This window comes from Pteropus alecto, unplaced genomic scaffold (genome assembly GCF_000325575.1).
Source record: "Pteropus alecto unplaced genomic scaffold, ASM32557v1 scaffold103, whole genome shotgun sequence".
NCBI lineage: Eukaryota > Metazoa > Chordata > Mammalia > Chiroptera > Pteropodidae > Pteropus > Pteropus alecto.
Window position 1 is genome coordinate 6,994,194 of NW_006436288.1, and position 24,346 is coordinate 7,018,539.

Sequence of the window (24,346 nt, forward strand, 5' to 3'; positions counted from 1 at the left end):
AGTCAAAGTCTCATCACGTCATGGCACTTAAAAACATCAGGAACTGTGACTTTGGTATTTTGAGTCTAAGATCATTAGGTCTTAGGTTTCAAATCCTCTTTTAAAAATTGTTTTATAATGCAGAAAATACATATTCACTATTTAAGAATGAAATAAAATATAATGATTTCCAAATAATCCTGAGTGGTATGTTTTCATTTCCTATATTTTAAAAATGAAACAACACTACTCGATTTTCCTAATAGAGTTTCCAAAAGATGTTACTTACAAGAGTGCTCTTCTGAGCCTCGGCCAACTTTGTAGCAATGAAGTACTGAATTGGCGCAAGGAGCACAATGACAGCTGCACCAACCAATGCACTTGATCCAAGTAAATTATAGAGCAGAATCACTCCCATTATGATCTAGGAAGAAAACATGTGGAAAAGGGGGAAATAAATGAGGGTATGGAGACCACTGCATGAAAGGAAAATTTTCAGTGAACATACAGTATTTATTAATTACTATATTGGGTTTATTTAGAAGTCAACTCAACTGTGACAGTGAGTTTTACTATGATTTATTTTGGGAAAGCTAAGTAGTGGAAATTTATTTTTAGTATGATGATTTGTACAACTGGTGTCAAACCAATTTATTGCATGAAGTTGCACAGTGGTCTCATGATGCTTCTGACCTTCTAAAGCTGTCTTCAAATTTTTAGAAGGACATGATATTTTTCTTGAAAATATTGTAACCCACGATAAATTTGACATTCCATTTTCTCTTGGAATTGTATTAGCTTTTCAAAGTTGGGAGGAAGAAAAGTAGGGGGCAGCATCATAATATAAGTGAATACAGGGCAGTTATTTGTGGACTAAAAAAAAGACCCAAGCTCCTCGCCTCCTCAATGTCCCCAAAAGTCTCTCAATGAAAAGAGGCCTAGGCCTAACCAGAGCTGAAGAAGCTCAAGCTGGTGAGCCATCTTACATCACTGTCCTTTTAAAATTTATTTTCTCAAATCCAGTTCTGACCCACTTAGGTCTACCTTCTCTGGATTGTCACTTTCTTCTTCATTTTTTTCTCTGAAAAATTTTTTCCTAGTAGATCAGCTTATCATAGCTCAAAATGTCAACTAATGAACTGTATCCATGCAGTTAAAGCATTTAACCCATGGTTATATGTCAATGTAGAAGCAATGGCACATATTTACTGCCCAACCAATTAGACTCTCTGGACATTCCAAACAAAATGGAAATTTCCTTAAGTCTACCCATGATGCAGTCATTCAGAGGCAGCCTGGGATTTCAGGTAAGCTAAATTATACCACACAGGCAGCTACCTAGTTGATCTATGTACAAGTACATTATGATAAGATGAGACGAAGCATATTTAAAATCTTATTTGTGCCAAGCATCGTGCATAATAAACACTTTTATTTGACTTGGATTTCCATTAAAAATAAAAAGGAAAAAAATAAATTTTAAAACTACCATATTTTCTTTATTATCTATGCATTCTAATAAATGTGGTACACAGGATATAGATGGCAGACTACAAGTAAGATCTACAATTTAAGCTCCATCTTCAGATTCAAACCTTGACATAATTTAAAATAATCAGCATCACGTAGAGGAAAAACTCGAATACATTTCTGTTGCTATTTTTGCCTAATGAGGTAAAAAGGTAAAAAAAAAAACCCGTGTCTTTACTTGAATGCTCTTTTCCATAGGAAATAGCTAAATAGCCTTCCACTTTGTGTTCCTACCACCTTATAAAGTTTGATATTTTATAACATATCAACTATTGAAACCATGGGATGGATTAAGGTATTTTCTCTAGTTTAGAAATGCTATATGAGTTTGTCAGAATGAAAAAAGCCAAGCCTTGGTTCTGTGACTCGGATGAGTTTGGGCAATAATAATAATTACTGAGTGCCCATGAAATGCCGGGCACTGTGCTAAATGCTTTACACATATTAATTTAATCTTGACAATTCCAACAACTCTGTGAGGCAGATGCTATTATCATTCCCATTTTACAGTAAAGAAAACTAATATTTTGAGGGGTTAAACCTTTGTACAAACATGGGGTAGAGCAGATATTTGAACATAAGCAGCAAAATTCCAAACCCCACCTTCTTCACCTGTCATAGCATTTCTGAGTATCAGCTTCCTTCTCTATAATAAACATTCAAAAAGTTTATCCTTTACTGATAAATACTTTACACTTTTTGTGTTTTATTTCCTCTGCAAATGAGAACCTTACTTATATTGATCTACCTGAACAGGCATGGCCCATAGATTGGGACACAGGAACAAGAACCACATAAGTTGATTGGTTTCAATGGCGACCAAGTTATTGATCTGTCCCAGGGTCATCTCACCCATGGATAGATTAGATGTAGAGAGCCTAAGGATTTTATTGTATATCATGGCCTGCAAAAGAAAAAAAAAAATCCTTGAATTTCTCAATTTAATAATCAACACCATGCTTATTTATTTTCATTGAGAAAAATAACATTTAAATTTTTTACAGAGAAAAAAACTATAATACCATCTTAAGTCATCCATTATTTTCATTTTAGCATAGTTACTGTCAGTCCTCAACTAAATAAAGACATTTTTTCTAGCAATATAATAAAAACATATATTCAAATTTAAACAGAAGTTCTAGAACAAATAGAAACAGAAATAAGTGCAAGTTTTCAAAATATTTGTCTTAATATAGTACCGTAAAAGTTATTTTTAATTCAATGGATTTATTAATTAGCTCTATGTTGCTGCCTTCCTTTAAGAACTGGATCTCTGAAAGTGGGTGTCTCCTCCCACACGCTCACAGCACACACCAGGGGCCTGGTGCAACCAGGGTATGGACCATGGCTCCACTGGGGCTCAAATCTAGGACCTTCTGCGTGTAAAGCAGATGTGCTAATCATTATTCTATGGAACCACTCCGCATATGGCATTTTAAAGAAACAGAGACATTCAAAGCTTGTGCATACCAGCAGTGCTCCTCGGAGGTTAATGCCAGTCTCTATGGTTACATAGTAGGAAGCTTGCAAAAATGTCCTTTGCAGAATAAGGGCCAAGAAAAGAAGAACTGCTAGAACATAAGCATTTTCAAGAAATTCCTTTGATGAGAGGGTTTCTGAAATCTTGTCCCAAAAGAGAAAAAAGGCATAAATTAAAACTAGTTTTTTTAAATACCATTTGTACAGTTGGCATTTATTACATGACATGACTTTTAAGTCTAAAAATTCGATGTCTTTCTCTGAAATGAGCCACAGAAAGGTAATTTTGGCTTTTTCTCACAATGTCCACAAAAACAAATACAAATCAGTTTAATGCAAAAAATCTCAAATTGATCATTAAGATAATGGAGAGGTCTGATTATAGGGTGGGGAAAGGCACATTTTAATTTTTAAAAATATGAGTACATTTTCTACAAAGATATGTTCTACTTTAGTTAAATGGAAAGTAGTAAATGAAGACAGAAGTGAATTTAGACTATAATTTAGAAGTAGAAACCATGAAACTGATAGCTGGTCAGCAAAACCAATGCGACAAAAATACAATTCCTATAGCCTTATTAATTTAAAATAATTCTACACAGTTACCTTTTTTCCGATTTTCATATATCTTAATTTATATTAATGAAATAAAATATAAATTATAAGCTATGTAACTTGGCTGGTGATTTCATCCACAAGACACTTCCAGTGAAAAAACACAGCTTATAAAAACAGTTGTTTTGATAGGAATATGACTTAGTCACCATAAGGATATACAAAAGTGATCACTTTTTGTTTGCAACAACAGCATATGGTAATTTATTTGTTAGAAGTGAAGGAAAGGTAATACTCTCATAAGTACATCATGTCAATTTGGGCACTCATTTTTTATGGTTTAAGCCCATTAAATTCTACTTCTGGTCCCTTCCTTTTTTATAGAGATATATACAAATGTGTAAGTTCTGTTCCTTCTCAAAAAACACATGGTTAATATGTATAAGGAAAGATAATAGAAGAATTCTACATGAAATTTAGATATCCATATGTAATTAGGCTAGTAGGGACAAAGCATCACAAAAGTGTAGATTCAATGATAAAAATAACTGTTTCACTTCAATAATAATTGAACACTAATATATGCAAGAAACTGAACTATAAGCATTGTAGGCACAAATATGAACTGTTTACAGTAATTCTGTTTAAAGAGCTTATGATCTAGAGAGATAAGCATATCCAGAAATAATACGCTTCATTATAAATTGCAAGTGCCAATATGAAGTAAACAATGTGTTAGGGGAGTACCAAGGAGAGTCAAATTCCAACTAGGACAATTAGAAAGGCTTCACTGAGAAGGCAGCATTTAATGTGGGCTTTGTAAATGCCTAAAATTTTAATCAGTGAAGAAAAAATAACAAGAAGTTAGATTGAGAGACTAGAAAATGAAAATTGATTGACTGAGAAATTAACTCCTATCTTAGAAAGAAACTAGAAAGTTCATAATGCAGAATTTAAGAACAGAACAGAAAATATAAGATTATAAATGTATAACAGCCTTCCCAAATAGTATTATAATATCTAATAAAATATCATAATGTGACTTGCCCTTATCATTGTGAATTACGATGGCTTTTATTGTATCAGAAAAAGAAAAATGCACAAATTACAAATCACATCGCTAACATTATTGGTCACAGGTCTCTCAAAAAGTGACTTGGCCACCATCCCTATATATTCATGCATCTCTTCTTCACCTGTCATAGCATTTCTGAGTATCAGCTTCCTTCTCTATAATAAACATTCAAAAAGTTTATCCTTTACTGATAAATACTTTACACTTTTTGTGTTTTATTTCCTCTGCAAATGAGAACCTTACTTATATTGATCTACCTGAACAGGCATGGCCCATAGATTGGGACACAGGAACAAGAACCACATAAGTTGATTGGTTTCAATGGCGACCAAGTTATTGATCTGTCCCAGGGTCATCTCACCCATGGATAGATTAAATGTAGAGAGCCTAAGGATTTTATTGTATATCATGGCCTGCAAAAGAAAAAAAAAATCCTTGAATTTCTCAATTTAATAATCAACACCATGCTTATTTATTTTCATTGAGAAAAATAACATTTAAATTTTTTACAGAGAAAAAAAACTATAATACCATCTTAAGTCATCCATTATTTTCATTTTAGCATAGTTACTGTCAGTCCTCAACTAAATAAAGACATTTTTTCTAGCAATATAATAAAAACATATATTCAAATTTAAACAGAAGTTCTAGAACAAATAGAAACAGAAATAAGTGCAAATTTTCAAAATATTTGTCTTAATATAGTACCGTAAAAGTTATTTTTAATTCAATGGATTTATTAATTAGCTCTATGTTGCTGCCTTCCTTTAAGAACTGGATCTCTGAAAGTGGGTGTCTCCTCCCACACGCTCACAGCAGCACACACCGGCCTGGTGCAACCAGGGTATGGACCATGGCTCCACTGGGGCTCAAATCTAGGACCTTCTGCGTGTAAAGCAGATGTGCTAATCATTATTCTATGGAACCACTCCGCATATGGCATTTTAAAGAAACAGAGACATTCAAAGCTTGTGCATACCAGCAGTGCTCCTCGGAGGTTAATGCCAGTCTCTATGGTTACATAGTAGGAAGCTTGCAAAAATGTCCTTTGCAGAATAAGGGCCAAGAAAAGAAGAACTGCTAGAACATAAGCATTTTCAAGAAATTCCTTTGATGAGAGGGTTTCTGAAATCTTGTCCCAAAAGAGAAAAAAGGCATAAATTAAAACTAGTTTTTTTAAATACCATTTGTACAGTTGGCATTTATTACATGACATGACTTTTAAGTCTAAAAATTCGATGTCTTTCTCTGAAATGAGCCACAGAAAGGTAATTTTGGCTTTTTCTCACAATGTCCACAAAAACAAATACAAATCAGTTTAATGCAAAAAATCTCAAATTGATCATTAAGATAATGGAGAGGTCTGATTATAGGGTGGGGAAAGGCACATTTTAATTTTTAAAAATATGAGTACATTTTCTACAAAGATATGTTCTACTTTAGTTAAATGGAAAGTAGTAAATGAAGACAGAAGTGAATTTAGACTATAATTTAGAAGTAGAAACCATGAAACTGATAGCTGGTCAGCAAAACCAATGCGACAAAAATACAATTCCTATAGCCTTATTAATTTAAAATAATTCTACACAGTTACCTTTTTTCCGATTTTCATATATCTTAATTTATATTAATGAAATAAAATATAAATTATAAGCTATGTAACTTGGCTGGTGATTTCATCCACAAGACACTTCCAGTGAAAAAACACAGCTTATAAAAACAGTTGTTTTGATAGGAATATGACTTAGTCACCATAAGGATATACAAAAGTGATCACTTTTTGTTTGCAACAACAGCATATGGTAATTTATTTGTTAGAAGTGAAGGAAAGGTAATACTCTCATAAGTACATCATGTCAATTTGGGCACTCATTTTTTATGGTTTAAGCCCATTAAATTCTACTTCTGGTCCCTTCCTTTTTTATAGAGATATATACAAATGTGTAAGTTCTGTTCCTTCTCAAAAAACACATGGTTAATATGTATAAGGAAAGATAATAGAAGAATTCTACATGAAATTTAGATATCCATATGTAATTAGGCTAGTAGGGACAAAGCATCACAAAAGTGTAGATTCAATGATAAAAATAACTGTTTCACTTCAATAATAATTGAACACTAATATATGCAAGAAACTGAACTATAAGCATTGTAGGCACAAATATGAACTGTTTACAGTAATTCTGTTTAAAGAGCTTATGATCTAGAGAGATAAGCATATCCAGAAATAATACGCTTCATTATAAATTGCAAGTGCCAATATGAAGTAAACAATGTGTTAGGGGAGTACCAAGGAGATCAAATTCCAACTAGGACAATTAGAAAGGCTTCACTGAGAAGGCAGCATTTAATGTGGGCTTTGTAAATGCCTAAAATTTTAATCAGTGAAGAAAAAATAACAAGAAGTTAGGTTGAGAGACTAGAAAATGAAAATTGATTCACTGAGAAATTAACTCCTATCTTAGAAAGAAACTAGAAAGTTCATAATGCAGAATTTAAGAACAGAACAGAAAATATAAGATTATAAATGTATAACAGCCTTCCCAAATAGTATTATAATATCTAATAAAATATCATAATGTGACTTGCCCTTATCATTGTGAATTACGATGGCTTTTATTGTATCAGAAAAAGAAAAATGCACAAATTACAAATCACATCGCTAACATTATTGGTCACAGGTCTCTCAAAAAGTGACTTGGCCACCATCCCTATATATTCATGCATGAAAATTATTTAAATGATTGCTATAAAGAGCAAATAAAATAATCAATGTGAAATTTTCTGGCATAGAGAAAATGCTTATTAAATTTTTGTAGTCTCTGAATCTGAGAAAAAAGTTTGTTGGCCAGATTGATTCAATGAATACATAAACACGTGATTTTCTCTACAAGAAAAATTATTGTTTTCCTTTTTAAAAAGCATTCGATTCTCTATAAATAAGACTATTCAAACTGCTCATAAAACTGCATTAAAAAAACTAACAATTATAATGAAATCTGCCAGTAATATGTTTCCTTTCAAAAGTACCACAAACTTACTCCTGTTGTGTTATTTGTCCCATTCTGGGTTTCATTCACACGCTGAACTATTCCAGAAATGCAGAGAGGTCCAGCAAAACCCAGTAAGTCGGCAAGATAACGGAATGTACTACTAAGCAGAATTGGTCTCCCAAAGGCTCTGTACATAGCTAGCCATATAGATGGAGTTCGATTTGGATGATCTGCTGCTTTTTTCTGAAAGAAACAAAACCAGATGAATCAAACTAAAATGACCAGAGCAGCAATTAATCTTAATCTCTATGAAAAGTCCTTCTGACATTTCTGATAATGTTTTTAAAGTTGATAAATAACAGTTATTAAGTCCCTTTCAGTATAGTATGCATGATTCTCTATCCTTGCATTCTATGCAAACAGTAGCTACTGAATGCATTTTAATAAAAGAGGAAGACAAAAGAGTTAACCAGGCCAGTTTTTCAAAGACTTTGTATTATTTTTAGTTGTCAAAGGATAACAAAATTTTTAATGCCAAATTAATTTTAATTTCTTTTGATTTGGAAAGTATAAATCTGTCGTGAGTATACTAAATAATACTGTGTGAAAGGGAAGATACTAAAGCACAAAGATAAAGGTTATTGACAGAATAGTCAAGATTTCTGGAGTTATTAGATCACAAGAGAGTCACCGAATTACTACAAGCTAAACAACAGATAATCATCTCATCTTCAAACTCTTTCTCCTCCAGGTATTTTCCATCTCTGTGAATGATAAATACTTTTTGAAGTTACGTTAGACTGTGTTTCTTACTTATTCCTTAAAAAATGCAAAACTGAATTATGGTATATATGCTTAAGCCAACTCATGGCTTCACACATCTATAGTCATTTGCTGAAAAAATTTTAAGACCTGAACAATCATCATAATTACATCTTGGAGAGAAAATGAAGTTTCTTCACTGTGGCAAAGAAGCTAATCCAATACAATAGAGTTCATTTATGCTTTATATTCAACTTTCTGTTAGATGAATAATCTGATTATTTTTTAAAGTTTAAAAGATAAAAAGCATTAACACACCAAGTTCAATCTGATCTGTGTTACAGTAAAGAGCACTCAAAAAGCGTAAGTTATGCTTAGGCTATATTGTTAATCTTCACTCTAGCACAGAAGTATTAAAAACATTATGCAATACTTTTCCCAGAGGTGAAATCTGAGAGATGACTCAGGTTCATTTGTAGTACCATTTCCTGAAATATTAATTTCATAACACACATTTTTACACAAAACAGGGGTCATTTTCATCATTTACCATAAATGCTTTGTTGATCTTAAGTTAGAGCAGCCATAAACTCTATAACTGATTCACCATCTGCATTCCCTTCCCATTTTGTTGTGAATACTCATATTTTTAATTACAATAGTATCTGTAGATGATTGCAATGTAAAATACATCTACCACTGTGGATAACACACAGCATGAAAACAAGATAAATTGAAAATATCCAAGGACTCTCATATTTAAAAATTGTTAAGCAATTATAAATACTCAAAGAAAGTGCCAGAAGAAACTAATGTGGGCAGACATATAGGGTGATACATGAGGTGGGTAGATGATGCCTCTTCGTATAATTTATTTTTCCAAGTTTGAAATTCAGAGTCCAAATTTTAGTTAATAATTAAAGGATTTCAGTTTCTTAAAGGAAAGTTATTAATGGATATGACCTATTTTCTCTTTTAATAACAAAATTACTGACAAGATACTTGAAAAAAGACAACAAAAATTTCATCAATTATTAATATTATATGGTAACAAGGATTAGACATACATGATCCCTAAATTTAATTCTTACTTTCCACTTGATCCCAGAGAAAAGACAGTGCTCTCTATATTCCTCCTCATGTATTGATGGGCGACTAACATGACATATTTCTTGTTTATCCTCAGCAGCCCAATTAACATGACTCAAACTATTAAGAAAGACAGATAGAGAAAATCTGTTCTTCCTTAACCATAGATATTATTTTTAAGTTTAGTGCCTTTATATTTAATAGGCCCATTTTCTACAATTATCGACATGAAAAACAGATACTAAATTACCTTTTGTTCTTCATATGCATCTTTCAGGCAAACATAATTTGTTACTGCCCTCATTGCTATTGGTAATTTTCCAATTGCCTTCAGATCAATAGGTTTTTTATGAGCAGATATGATAAGTGTGTTCATCCACCAGTATGTTGCTTTTGACAGTAAATTCACAAATGGTTGAAGGAATCTCACACCCAGATCCTGGAGGTCTTCAGGAGGTTTTACTTTCTGAGGATTCATAAAGAATACATATCTCTGTGGCAAGAAAGATTCCACAGAAAAACAATTAATCCAATTCTTTTCTCACATATTAAAAATAAAATTTTAACCCTTTTTACATTTTCATTTCAGGAGGCCAAAATGTATATTTTCATACCTCTTTCCATCCCTGTCTGAAATATGCTTTAAAATATTTCCCTTTTGTTGTGACTAGATTAACTAGTTGAATTCCGAGACTTTACAATGAATCCACTTGGGGCCAATTGTAAAAAATCAATTATCCCTTTAAAAAATTATTACTAAACATCATTTTTTATATCTTGTAATGGAGTCAACTGAATGAAGATTTCTATATTATTTAGATATTTAAAAATGTGTTATCAACACCACTGTTGTGTCACTCTGTTAATTTGTGGTCTGGCTAATGTCAACGAACTGTTCTCCACTATTCGTTATAGCATGTATCTTGCCATTCAAAGCAAATGCAAAGTGCTCTGATAGAAAATGAATATTGAAAAAACAGTCATTAATATGTCACACAATATACCTGGCATCATTATGTGGTAGAAAGTACAATAGATTTGTAATCACAGACCAAATATGAGTCTTGACCATGTTACTTTGGATATATAGCAAGAGTTATAGCTATAGAAGTTTTTTCATCAATGAAATGAGCAAACTAGATTAGATAATCTTTTCATTTTGAAATTTCTAAAAATACACTAGTTTGATTAACCAAAATTTGCTTTAGATTTTTCATGGATGATGGACCTTCCTGATGAAAACAATTTCATCTATAATATGAACTAAGCATAATGTTTAGCACATAACAGGAACTCGATCAATATTTGTGAATGAATAGATTCCGGGGTCATATTGAAATTTCTGGAACATTAATGGTCTGAAACTTAGTGATTAATTCAACTTTATATTTATACACATAGGTGATATATACATTTATTCATCCTCTTAAATATTGATTTCTAGCTGACTGTGATCTTTAATTATTGGGGTCTTTAACTCTAGTAACTAAACAAAAATCATTAGATACCTACTCTGACCCGAATGACGTTGATCTCCACAGCCATCAGGAGTCCATTCAAGATGACCATTATGCCTGTGATGCAGAAACGCAGATCTGATACTCCCCAACCAGACTGCCAGTACTTGACCAATTTTATGGTTTTTGTAATAAAGGCCATTACCCAATACAGGAATAGGGCTGGAAAAATGAAAAGTAAAAAGAAAAAGATGCAATCTTTCCCTGATATTTTTTAAAGCTTCAATGAAATTTCAACATAAATATAATGGTTTTTATATTTATGGTCATTATGACAATTTTAAATATTCTATTTCCATTTCTTTGTTAAGAAAACAACATATAAACTTTAGTCCACTCTTGGAGCTTTGAATTGAAGGTATGGTAGTGACTTTAAAATATTAGTGATTACAATCTGATTACATGTGATAGATGTACAGCTATAAAGAGATATGTAAATAAGGATAGCCTTATTTACACTCTTCAGAACTTATATGTAATTCTGCAGATTTTAAAATTGACCTTCTTTTCTGGTCTTGTTTTTTAAGAAGTCCTGATTATATTTCCCTGAAAAATTCACAAGTTGATATCTGTGTAACCTATCTGATAAGTATGTTGAAACTTCCAGGGATATATCTAATGGTGTTACCCTTGAATTATTATGAAATCCATGTAGTTCCGTAATAAGATTTCTACTTTATAGATCAATATTAAAGTAGTAAGTGACTTTTCTCACCAAATGGTTTAAAACATCACGCACATCCATAGAGTACAGAGAACAATGACCCCACAGAGCACAACCAGACAGGAAGTATTCAGGTCAGAAAGGTAGAGATCTACACCATCTCATAATCACAACCAGAATTTTGCAGTAAGTAGGAGACGGAAGCAGAGAGTTTCTTAGAAATCTGTTGCCAAGGATTCAGTATACTTCAAACTTTGAATAAAGATTTGTACAAATGAATATGAGATGAGGAAGAAGAAATCTAAAACACAGATGTGATTATACTGTTTGGACACGCTTATCAAAGCCAGAAAGTTGAAGTGTGATCACAATTTTCCTTAGAGAAAAAGAACTGAATTGACATATAAGCTCATCATATATCTTTTAGCTTAAAAAAATGAAAAGAGATCAGATTACTATATGCTAACTAAAGAGATTCACCTTTAAAATAAAAACAATAGATTGAAAGTAAGTCGATGGAGAAAGATATACAATGAATACAGCAAGCATTAGAAACATGGGGTGGCTATATTAGTATCAGATAAAGTAGACTTCAAGACAAAGACTATAAGATTTTTTAAGACTTTAAATAATGATAAATGTGTCAATTTTTCAGAAAGACACAATAAAAATATACATATGCCTAGTAAAGACTTAGAAGATCTGAACACTATCAACTACCTTGAACTATTTGATATTTATAAGGTTGATATTTAATATTATAAAAATACACCCCAAAATCTTCAAACTACACATTCTCATTAAGTGCGCATGGTACTGGTACAGATTATATCCTCAGGAAATAAGAAGCAATAAATTTAAAATAACAAATCATAGAGAGCATGTTCTCTAATAATAGTGAAATTAAATTAAAAATCCAGAATGAGTGTGTTGATTTTCTATTGCTGCTTAGCAAATTGTGATAGGTTTAGTATTTTTTTTTTTTTGAGATTTAAAAGTTTTATTAAAAGTATATTTTAGAAAGACAAAGGATGCCCCAAGAGGCACATAGTCCCAGCGATGAGAGCTGCAACAGAGAGCTATAACAACAACCACCATCACCACAGCAAGGCCAAAAGAAGGGCCTAGAAGTGGGGATATCTGCCTTATATTTGGGCTGTGATGGGTGGTTCCAAAGGCATTGTTTTAGTAATTGTAAAGCAACACACATTTATTATCTCACAGTTTCCATGTATCAAGAGTTTCCATGGATTCAGGCTGCAGTCTAAGTGTGGACTAGGGCTTCAGTCTTGTCATCTTTGTCCCCATCTCTGCCATAATTTATTGGCCAGAAATAAGTCACAGGTCCCACTTGCACTCATAGGGAGAAGATTATACAGGGTGTGAACACCAGGCACTAAAACTAGGGAGAGAAATAAGAAATCACCCTGCAACAGCAGAAGGTAGGAGGGGGAGAAGACGGGAAGCTGCCCAGTTCCCAGCAGCTGATTGGGACAGAAGCTGTGGCAACAGCAGCCAGCAGCTGCAGACATCTCTTAAAGGGGCCATGTCTGCCAGTGGACTTTCACAGTGACGGACTTACTCGCTCTGAGCACCAGTGCCGGTCAGCTGCTCGGGGACCCAGGGACTTACAAGAGGACACTGAGTTGTCGAAGCGAGGGCTGAAGTCAAGGCTCTCTCCTGGGCAGAAGCGCTGGTAGTATCCATTGTTCCTCTGTTGAGCCTTCCCCCTCCCTATTTAAGCACCGCCATAGCTAAGACATTATCAAACTGGATACAGAAGTCGCTCTGCCCAGAGGATTCTCTGAAACTCCACCTCTCCCAACTTGTGGCTCCACCCGAGCCACATCCAATTGTGTCTTCTGCAAGTCTGGTTTTCTTTGCTGAGCCAACTCCAAGACTCATACTTGTGGCAGCTGACCTCAGTTTCTGGTATGGCCTCCTGAGGCAACTATAAGCACATCATCTGTGGATGCTTACTGAATCTTAACAGGTGGTGCTGGAGGGGCACAACCTGGGGCTAAATTTGGCCTGCAGCTGAACCTCTCTCAGGACTATGCCACTGGACACCTACTACACACAAAGCCACACTAAAAAGACCAGGAGACTCAGGAGCTTTGTTTAGTACATAAAAAAAGACTCAGAAAGGCACCCAAAAAGAAAAGACAAAGAAACAGAAACCATATGAGAGAACAGAACAGAGATCCAGAAATAATGGAGTCAAGCAATCTAATAGACACACTGTTCAAAACAGTGGTTATAAAGACACTCAATGAACTTAGGAGAAGAGTAGATGAACTCAGTGAGAACTTCAACAAAGAGATAAAAAAACATAAAAATGGAAATGGAAATTATAAAAAGGACTCAGTCAGAAATGAACACATTATCTGAGATAAAGAGTATATTAGTGGGAATCAACAGAGTGGATAAAGAAGAGGACCGAACCACAGATATAGAAGATGGGAAGCCAAGGACACTCAATCAGAATGGCAAGAAAAAAGAAGCCAAGACTATAATAATAATTTAAAGAGCCTAAGGGATACAATTAAATGTAAACATATCCGTGTCATAGGGGTACCCAAAGGAAAACAAGAAGTTAAAGAGCTATTTGAGGAAACAATGATGGAAAACTTCCCTATCTGGTGAAGAAAATAGACATAACAATCCCAGGAAGCTCAGAGAGTCCCAAAAAAGATGAATCCAAAGAGGCCCACACCAAGACACATCATAATTAAAATGCCAAAGGTTAAATACAGAGAGAATCTTAAAAGCAGCATGAGAAAAGCAGTTAGTTATCTACAAGGGAGCACCTATAAGACTGGCAGCTAATTTCTCAAAAGAAACTTTGCAGGACATAAGGGTTTGGCACAAAATAGTCAAGACAGATAAAGAGCTTCCCATACAAAAATAAGCTAAAAGAATTTATCAACACCAAGCTAGTATTACAAGAAATGTTGGAGGGACTTCTTTAAGAAGAAAAAAAATGTATCAAAAACAGGAATAAAGAATGGTAATTGTATTTCTATCAACAAGTACCTCAAATAGAAAATAAATAAGAGCTCCAACCAAAAGTTAGAGTGGCTGAATGGATAAGAACACAAGACCCCTACACACGCAGACTAAAAGGAAAGAGATAGAAAAAGATATTGCTTTGATGGACCTGGAAAGAATTGCACTGAATGAAATAAGTCAGATAAAGAAAAATATCATGTGATTTCATGTACATGTGGAATCTAAAGAACAAAATAAACAACAGCAACAAAAACAGAAATAAACTCATAGATACAGAGAATGTTTTGAGTGCTACTAGGTGGGAGGGAGTTTAGGCGGGATGGTGAAAAAGGGCAGAGGGATTAAAAAGTATAAATGGTTACAAAATGACATAGAGATATAAAGTACAGCATAAGGAAAAGAGTTAACAATGTAATAAATACATAAAGGGGAAGAAGAGTACTATATTTAGTGGGGTGATCAGTTTGTGAGTTACATAGTTCTCTAATCACTATGCTGTACAACTGAAAATAATACATTATTGTATGCCAACTATAATTGAAAAAGCTCATTGAATCGTACAATGTAAATATGAGCAACTAATTGTCTATTATATTTCAATAAAGCCCTCCCCCCAAAGAGGGAATAGAAAACAATAAAAGAAAAAACAAATAATTGAGAAAAGGAACAAACCCAACAAAGCCAACAGGTTGATTTTTATTTTTAAAGATCAAGAAAATTGGTAAGTCTCTAGCTAGACCAAGCAAGAAAATAACACATATTACCAATATTAGGAATAAAAAAAGAATTATCCTTCTATGTCTTACATACTTAAAAAGAGTAATCAGGGAATATCTTGAATGACTTTATAAAAATAAATTTCAAACTTAGATGAAGTGGAAAATTTCTTGAAAACTATAACTTACCAAAACTGACATAAGAAGAACTAGATACTCTGAAGAATCTATATCTACTAAATAAATAAATTTGTAATTTAAAAATCCTCCCTTAGTTAAAACTACAGGCCCAGAAGACTTCACTGGTGAATTCTATTGGACATTTAAGGAAAAAATAAAATTAATCTCAGATTGTCTTTCAGAAAATAGAGAAATAGAGAACACTTTCTAATTCATTGTAGATCCCAGCACATAAAAACCTGACAAAGATATTGCAAGAAAAAAAAAACAGACCACTATCCCTTACAACATAGATAAAAAACCTTAACACATCAACTCTAGCAATATACAGCTTAAATATCATGATCATGTGTGGCTTAGTCCAGAACGCATGGTTATGTTATTATTTGAAAAATTAATCAATGTAGATCAACAGAAACACATTAACAGAAATATAATTGTCCCGACAAATGCAGAAAAAAATCTCTAATAATTTAGCATCTATTCATGGTTTTTAAAAACTCTGAACAAGCTTTGAGTAGGAGAAAACATTTACCTGGTAAAGATCTTATATGAGAAACTTGTAATTAACTTTATAATTAATTATGAAAGACTATTTTTCTCCTAAAATTAGAAACTAGACAAGGATTTCACTCTTACCATATCTATTCTGCATCTTACTGGAGGTCCTACCTAGTGTATTATGTCAAAAAAAAAAAAAAATAGGTAAAAGAAAGCATAAAGTTTGAAAAGAAACAAGTATAACTGTCTCTATTTTCAGCTGATATATTTGTTTACATAGGAAATACCAAAAAACCTACAAAGCAATTATTAGAAGTAATAAGTACATTTCCAAGGTGGCAAGATATAAGGTCAATATACTAAATCAATTGTATTTTATACAATGACAAAAGAAAATTGGAAAACAAAATTTTAAATACAATTCCACTTAAAATAGCAGCAATAGCAGCAAGTGAATCTAACAAGACATGAATTTAATCATAATCCCACCTAGATTCTTTTTTTTCTTTTTTTTGGTGGAAACTGACCACCTGATTCTAAACTGTATATGGTAATGCAAAAGAAATAGTATATCCAAAGCAGTATTGGAAGAAAAACAAAAAAAAACAAGTTGTGTGATTATAATACATGACTTCAAGACATTCAAAGCTACAGTAATCAAGACAGAATGCTAATGGCATAAAAATCCACAATTTTTCAAACTTCAACGGTCATTTGATTTAATTTTTTACACAGGTCCCAAAGCAATCCAATAAGAAATGGAAAGCCTATTCCACAAATGGTTTCGAACACATGGATATCCATTTGACAACCATACACCATATACACAATTAATTTAAAATGAATCATTTTAAATTATAATACAATAAAAACAGATACTATAAAACTTCTAAAAGGGAACAGGAGACTATGAAGGAAACATGTTTTGAGAGAAGGCAAAGATTTCTTAAGATACAGAAAGCAGTAACTACCTATACATGAAAAATGATAAATTATACATAAAAACTAAAATTTCCTGCTCATCGAAATACCCTGTTAAGTAAATGAGTATGCATGCCACAAACCGGGAGGAAAATACCCTCAAAATACATATCTGATGACATACTAGTATCTAGTATATACAAAGAACTCCTACAACTCAATAATAAAAATGTGGGCAAGATATGAATAGCCACTTCACAAATATAACTAATGACCAATAATTTCATCGAAAAGTGCTCAACATCATTAGTCATCAAGGAAATGCAAATTAAAACCACACGGTGTTATCAGTACATAGTATATATCTACCAGCATGGCTAAATTAGAAAATCAAAATTATCAAATGATGGTGAGCATGTGAACAACTGAAATTCCTACATATTGTTAGTGCGACTGTAAAATAAACTACTTTGGGAAAAGATCTTGTGGTTTCTTACTAATATAAACATTTACCTACCTATCCTATGACCTAGGAATTCCACTCCCAGGAATTTACCCAAGAGAAATAAAAACACATATCCAAAAAAAGATTTGCACATAAATGTTTATAGTGGCTTATTTTCATGATAGCCAAAATCTGGAAATAGTTATGGTATATATCAACAAGAGAATGGAGAAACTGTGGTAGATTTATTCAATGGAATATTCAACAACTATAAGGGCAAAATACTGATCAATACTACATTATGAATAAACCTAAAAAAAAAACCATGCTGAGAGGAAGAAGTCTTGTTCAAAAGAGTTTAAACTGTATGATTAAATTTATGTGAAGTTCTAAAGCAGGCAAATCCGATCTAGGGTGGGAAAAAATCAAATTAGGTGCTACCTTTGTGGAGATGAAAGTGAGGATTGACTGATGAAGGGCACAAGAAAACCTTCACGGATGATGGCAATGTTCTATACTATATGATAGAGTTATACAGGTGTTTATACTGTACTTCATACTGTACTTCAGTATGTAAATTTTATCTCATAAAAAGAACTATAAAGTATTTAACTCTAGTTAATGATAAATGGATGCTGAAATAATCAGGAGGTGATGCATGTTAATGTCTTCAACTTACTCTAAAATACATCAAAAATAAGATGGGTTGATGAATGGATAGAGGGATGAAAAGATGTAGATATGTGATAAATAGAATAAAATGTAAGTTGAAGAATCTAGGTGGTAGATACATGAGTATTCACATAATTCTTTCAACTGTCTGTATGTTTGGTGATGGTCATAATACAATGGAACAAAATTACTAGTTTTGTGATATTAAAATAAGTGTGATTTTTCTAGGTCCAAATATTTCTTTCCTAAAATAAGGAGAAAGTTAAACTATCTTTTACCCCTAGAAGTCCTTCCACAAATATGATTGAATTGTGCCCTCTGCCATGTATCTACATAAAAATTACAGCCAGATTCTGATCACATCTTCTTCAAAATAATATTAAAATGCACTTTTCCTTTCTAATTATACCTTATAACTCATACCATCATCAATTTTTCAGAAACTTAAGGTCTAGCGCATTGAATTCCTGATACTATGTACACGTTTTTGTGGTTGCCTGCTAGAAATTTTGGTATCTCCATGAAAAGATTTCTGTGACAATATCTGCCTGGCATTTTGTACTGAACAGCTTTCTATTAAGATAATTCAGACTCTGATAAGAATTTTAAACTAACATTTAACCCTGTCTCATATTCTTAGATTACCTTTGCCCAATCGAATATTGTGATGCAACATAAAATTAAATAATCAGTATTTTCCTCTTACCTACTTTAAATTTTAATGTCCTCTGGACAAGCAAATAATGTGCATGTGGTTTAATTATTACTTTTCTTAATTTTTATATTAGTAGTCAATGTCATTTTCATCATATATCAATCTAATGAAGTCTATGAACCTTAGAAAATCGTTAAGCACTCATTCACACAAACACACACAACTCTATCTACAATTTTAGGAGATTCACAGGTCCCTGAAGCCCATCCATGATCCATGTTCTATACCTTCATCTCAGTTCTTTATGAAAGTGTACACCAAGGAATGCTAGGATGGATCAGAGTGTTAAAGATAACTAAGTGGGAATGAGTTATATTATTTCAGCCTAAGGCAAAAATAAAATTAGGAACATTTTAGACAGCCTCCAATTTCTACAGCACAGGAGTCAAGAAAAGTTAAAAAGATAATGTTAGGTAGGATGCATATGTGAAGGGCTATGCTTTGGGGCACTGCTTCTCAGAACAGCATATTTTTCAGCATACTGTGAAGGATATTTTGCTGCATGGAGACTCCCCACCATCACCACCACCACCCATGCCTCAACAGCAGCTCTAGGAAGAGTGTGACACTCCCACAGTACCAGGGAAAGGCTTGAACCTTCAGAAAATGCCTCAGGACTCCAAGCCAAAGGCAGAAACACATGAAACTAGATGAGATGACTTGTTCATGGGCCCATACAGTGCAAAAGCTCCTTGCAAGGGCTCTGATTCTTAGAGCACAGCTTCTGCAAGCCAGAAAGCTGGTTCGTTCCCTCCACTTTCTTTCCGCCACACGCCAATGCATCATGAGGACCATTTAGAGGATATCAGAATTCCTGTGGGGATGCTGTTTTCACCGCCTAAAGCAACTCAGCTTATCTTCATGTCCACATTTATTGGGAGACCACAGAAGAATTATTCACAGTGTTTTTCCCATGCTCCCCAGTGCCAGCCCACGCTGATAGCATTTACTATGCAGAAAAAGGAATATAAATAGTTCTTTGAAGGGGGAGAAACACTTGATCATACTTACCTAAAAGTAATTTAGGAAAATTTGATGTTTCGATATTATGATAATATACTATTGATGTCGTAGTGGCAACAAATCCGATCACGGCTGGCATGAAGAGGTGGAGGTGCCGGGACTCCCGCCGTCTACGGAGAGCGGTACAGTGTCAGTGTCTACGGCTGGTGACTCCAGGCAGTCTCTCATTTTGTTTCCAACTTACACATTAAAACTCTCTCTTAGAAATAAGGTATTTAAAACACAGAATGTAGTAGTACTTGCCAAGTGAACATACAAAGGAAGACTATATAGGGAGACACACTTCCGCTAAAAGGATTCATCCTGACGTGGAAGGCTGGGTAAATGCAGCTCAACAAGAGCTTAATGCCTATAACAAAAGCACATATGTAACAACTCCCATACTGAAGGACAGATCTGTTGAAATAATTTAACACCTACAGCAAGTGAAAACAATCGACTGAATGTGAACTCTAACATACATAAAAAAGTATGTTTCTCTTTTGATAGCTTCCCTAAACTTTTCAATGATTTCTCCATTTTCATTAATTCATTGAACACATAGGTGTTTGCTAGTCAAGACACTGTATCAGATTCTGGGCGCAACAGTGAACAAGACAAGATACGGTGTCTGCGGTCACAAAATCTAGAATTTATTGAGGAGAGTAGTAGTAAATAGGACACTATAACACGTGAAGGGATGGTGAGCGAGCGCATACTCTGTTTGAGACAGAGTAAGCCTTGTGAAGGAATAGACTTCTAAACTGAGACCTTAAGAATGAGAAACTGCTACCCAGAGGAAAAAAGAGGACCATTCCAGGCAGAAGGTTCAAGGGTGTTGCAGACAATTCAGTATGGTTGCAAGGGGCCTCGGCTTCATTCTGAGGGCAACAGAGAGCTTTGGGTGGCTCAGAAACATGACAGCACAGATTTGCATGAACAACTCTCAATTCCATTTGCATTAATAATGCCATACAGTTAAACATTAAGATTTTCTCATATTACTTAAATATATTAGTACATAAATGGTATAGAGAAGAAAGTAACTAGTAACTAGAAAGAGTAAGGGAGAAAGGAACATTTGGGAAAGTCATTTCAGAGGAGGTATGGTTGACAATGGGAACTGAAATATAAAAAGGAGTCCACTAGTCAGGAAAGTGGTGGAAGAGCATTTTAAAAAGAGGGAACAGAAATGTGCAAATACATAGAAGCATAAAACAATGTAGCATGTTCAAATTTTCAAGTAGTTCCTTAAATAGAAAATCTGAGATAGGATGTATCATGAAACGCTTTGTGTGCCAAGGTAAGGAGCTGAAATCTAATCTCACAGGTGAGAAATGATAAAAATCTGAATTAAACTTTGGCAGCAGAAACATGGAGGAAATAATATATTTGAAAAATGTTAATTATTAAAATGGACAGGACTTTAATAGTGTTTAGGTCTGAGGCTGATAATGATGGAGACGTAGAAAACAATTCTCATGGTGTTTGGGTGGACGGTGGTGTGAACAAATAAGATTTTGAGCAGATTGGAGAGAGGAAGCTAATAAGTTTCAGTAGCAATGCGTACATTGTGGAAATGTCTAATAAAAATGCAAAGAAGTTGTCTAATAGGCTAGTGTATGTAGCGATTTTGAACGTTATCAGTGATAAATTTTGAATCATTAATATACACATGATAATGAAAATGTGAAACTACTACGATAACATAAAAACTGGCTTAAAAACCACCCACCATCTCCCAGAAATAGTTCAAAATAGTCAAAGAGAAAAAGTAGGAAATAAATATTTCATCAGTAGAGAAATTAGAAAATGCTTCTAATACTCCTTAATTACTGAACCAAAGAAAGAATTTTTAAAAATCACTTAGTTAATAGAAAATTTAAAAATGAGCACACTACCAATTAAAGTCTGTAAAATGTTATCAAGACCACACCCAGGATATTCAAAAAGAAATAATTATAACAAATAAATTATTCCATTAAAGAAGTTAGAAAAAAATGACAAATCATTAAGAGAAGCAATAATAAAAGATGAATGAAGATAGCAGCAGCTACTGTAAGGTTTTATATTTACTGTGGCATTTCTTTATTAGGTATTTAAGGTGTATTTTAACCATGCCAGTATTTTTATTAGGATTGCTATCATATTGTTAGTGCTCTACTTACAAAGTTAGATGGATTTTTTATTCATTTTATTCTTTTTTTATTCGTTTTTTATTTATTCATTTTTAATTTATTTATTTAAACTAGTTTCAAGATAAAATGAAAGAAAATGAAAAAAAAAAGTTATATAGATTTTGAGCAGTTGCCCTAACCCTATTCTTTCTATTATTTTTAGAGTATGATTCACAGATATCAATGATCTGGTAGAAGCATATACATCCCATTACAGCAGAAAATCTTTAGTCAGAAAATTAAGAGGAAAAGCATACATTACAGGAGGACAAAAGAATAATTTCAAAGCAAAGAAAATTATAGAAATAAAAAACAAAATGAAAATATAATAGTGAATATTTTAATATATACTTTTAGAATTTGATGGGTTAAATAATATAAAAATAATCAGTACACAGGACTTTAGTAATCCAATCAGGACACTCAAAAAAATTTTTCTCCTGCAAAGAATACATATTATTTTCTAACACTCATTAAATACTTATAAAACAATCAAATATTTTATTATCATGAAAATGTTAATAAATCCCAAAAGATATTTGTTTAACAAATTACATGCCCTAATAATAAACCTATCAAATTAGACTAAAGAGCAAAGCGAAAATGATTCCTAGACCTAGGAGAGTATCTACATCATAATCACAAATTATTTAGATAGAAATAAAAAAGAGAAAACTTATTGCAGACACCTGTGTAAAACAGATAAGAATGTTTCAAAAGAAAAAGTTAATAGCTTTAATATTTGTATTACTATAAAAAAAATCAATTATTCATTTAAGAAGTTATTTGTATTGTTTTGCTAATTATAATGAGCATTTGTGATATTTTAAGTGAAAAATGGTTCATAAAATCTTCGTTTAAATAAAAAAGAAGGAAGGAAAGATCAACAGCACCAAATGTAATAGTTATGTTAAGGAAGAAAAGCTATCCATTAAGTTGTCATTAATGTTCATTAATGACATTAATGATTCCTGTAGAAGCAGTTTCCAGAATAGGGCAAGGCAAGAGATAAAGCAAACTAAATCTTTGAGTTCAGAAGTAACTGGAAGATGACTTTTGAGAGGCTTGGATAAGAAGTGTAAGGGGAATAAGTCTACAACTAAAGATTAGGAAGGGATAGTGCAAAATCAAAGGTGTATTTCTGCTGGTTTTTAGCATGGGTCTCTTGTATCACTATCACTATTAAACAAGGTTCTGCCATTAGCGTATGTCCTCATCATTATTATTTCACCCTCTATTCTAAGTCTGATAAGAATGTTTAAAAAAAAAAAGTTAATAGCTTTAATATTTGTATTCTATAAAAAAAATCAATTATTCATTTAAGAAGTTATTTGTATTGTTTTGCTAATTATAATGAGCATTTGTGATATTTTAAGTGAAAAATGGTTCATAAAATCTTCGTTTAAATAAAAAAGAAGGAAGGAAAGATCAACAGCACCAAATGTAATAGTTATGCTAAGGAAGAAAAGCTATCCATTAAGTTGTCATTAATGTTCATTAATGACATTAATGATTCCTGTAGAAGCAGTTTCCAGAATAGGGCAAGGCAAGAGATAAAGCAAACTAAATCTTTGAGTTCAGAAGTAACTGGAAGATGACTTTTGAGAGGCTTGGATAAGAAGTGTAAGGGGAATAAGTCTACAACTAAAGATTAGGAAGGGATAGTGCAAAATCAAAGGTGTATTTCTGCTGGTTTTTAGCATGGGTCTCTTGTATCACTATCACTATTAAACAAGGTTCTGCCATTAGCGTATGTCCTCATCATTATTATTTCACCCTCTATTCTAAGTCTCTGACTAAATCTACACATCAACCACAAGGCTGGAAAGGAGTCATCCTTGCCTACGTGATGTCAAGTTTTTAGGAAGTATTAAGCTGATCAATCTTCTACTTTATATATACACATAGAAACATGTAGGGTCAGTTTATACAATAAGGTGAAAAAAAGAAGACTATAATTGTCTATGCTAATACAATATAATACAAATATGCCAAAGAGTTTTAAACAATTATCAATAATAGCCAATTAAGCTTCTAAATGCTTGAAGGCATGGCATATCTTAGAGTCTATGATATTTCTTTTTATCAGAAACTAAGATGTGCACATATATGCAAAGAAATCATAAAACATTACAAAATAGTTGGCTCCATGACAAAAACTTAAAGTTTCATTCCTTGTTAATTGCAAGAGCAAAAAATAAACAGATGTAAAGGGGCATTCTTATCATTTTGGGGACTTAAAAAAAAAACTTTAAAGGCCTTTTCATATCCACTCTTCAAAAAAACATGTACCATTTAGCATAATTACATAATCAAAATTTTCTTATTACCTGAGTTTATTTTCTGTTGCTATGTGATAAAA

General features: G+C 32.9%; 1 protein-coding gene across 1 annotated transcript in view; it reads right to left on the minus strand.

Annotated features, from left to right (window-relative positions):
- Positions 1-24,346, minus strand: part of ABCC9 (ATP binding cassette subfamily C member 9) — a 118,597-nt gene that overhangs the window by 85,711 nt on the left and 8,540 nt on the right. Inside the window, exons 5-11 of the mRNA XM_006912678.3 lie at positions 19,817-19,938; positions 10,975-11,141; positions 9,713-9,955; positions 7,660-7,854; positions 5,598-5,750; positions 2,258-2,413; positions 269-403 (exon numbers count right to left, since the gene is read on the minus strand). Of these exons, the coding sequence (XP_006912740.1) occupies positions 269-403; positions 2,258-2,413; positions 5,598-5,750; positions 7,660-7,854; positions 9,713-9,955; positions 10,975-11,141; positions 19,817-19,938 (1,171 nt within the window). The remainder of the gene's footprint in view (positions 1-268; positions 404-2,257; positions 2,414-5,597; positions 5,751-7,659; positions 7,855-9,712; positions 9,956-10,974; positions 11,142-19,816; positions 19,939-24,346) is intronic.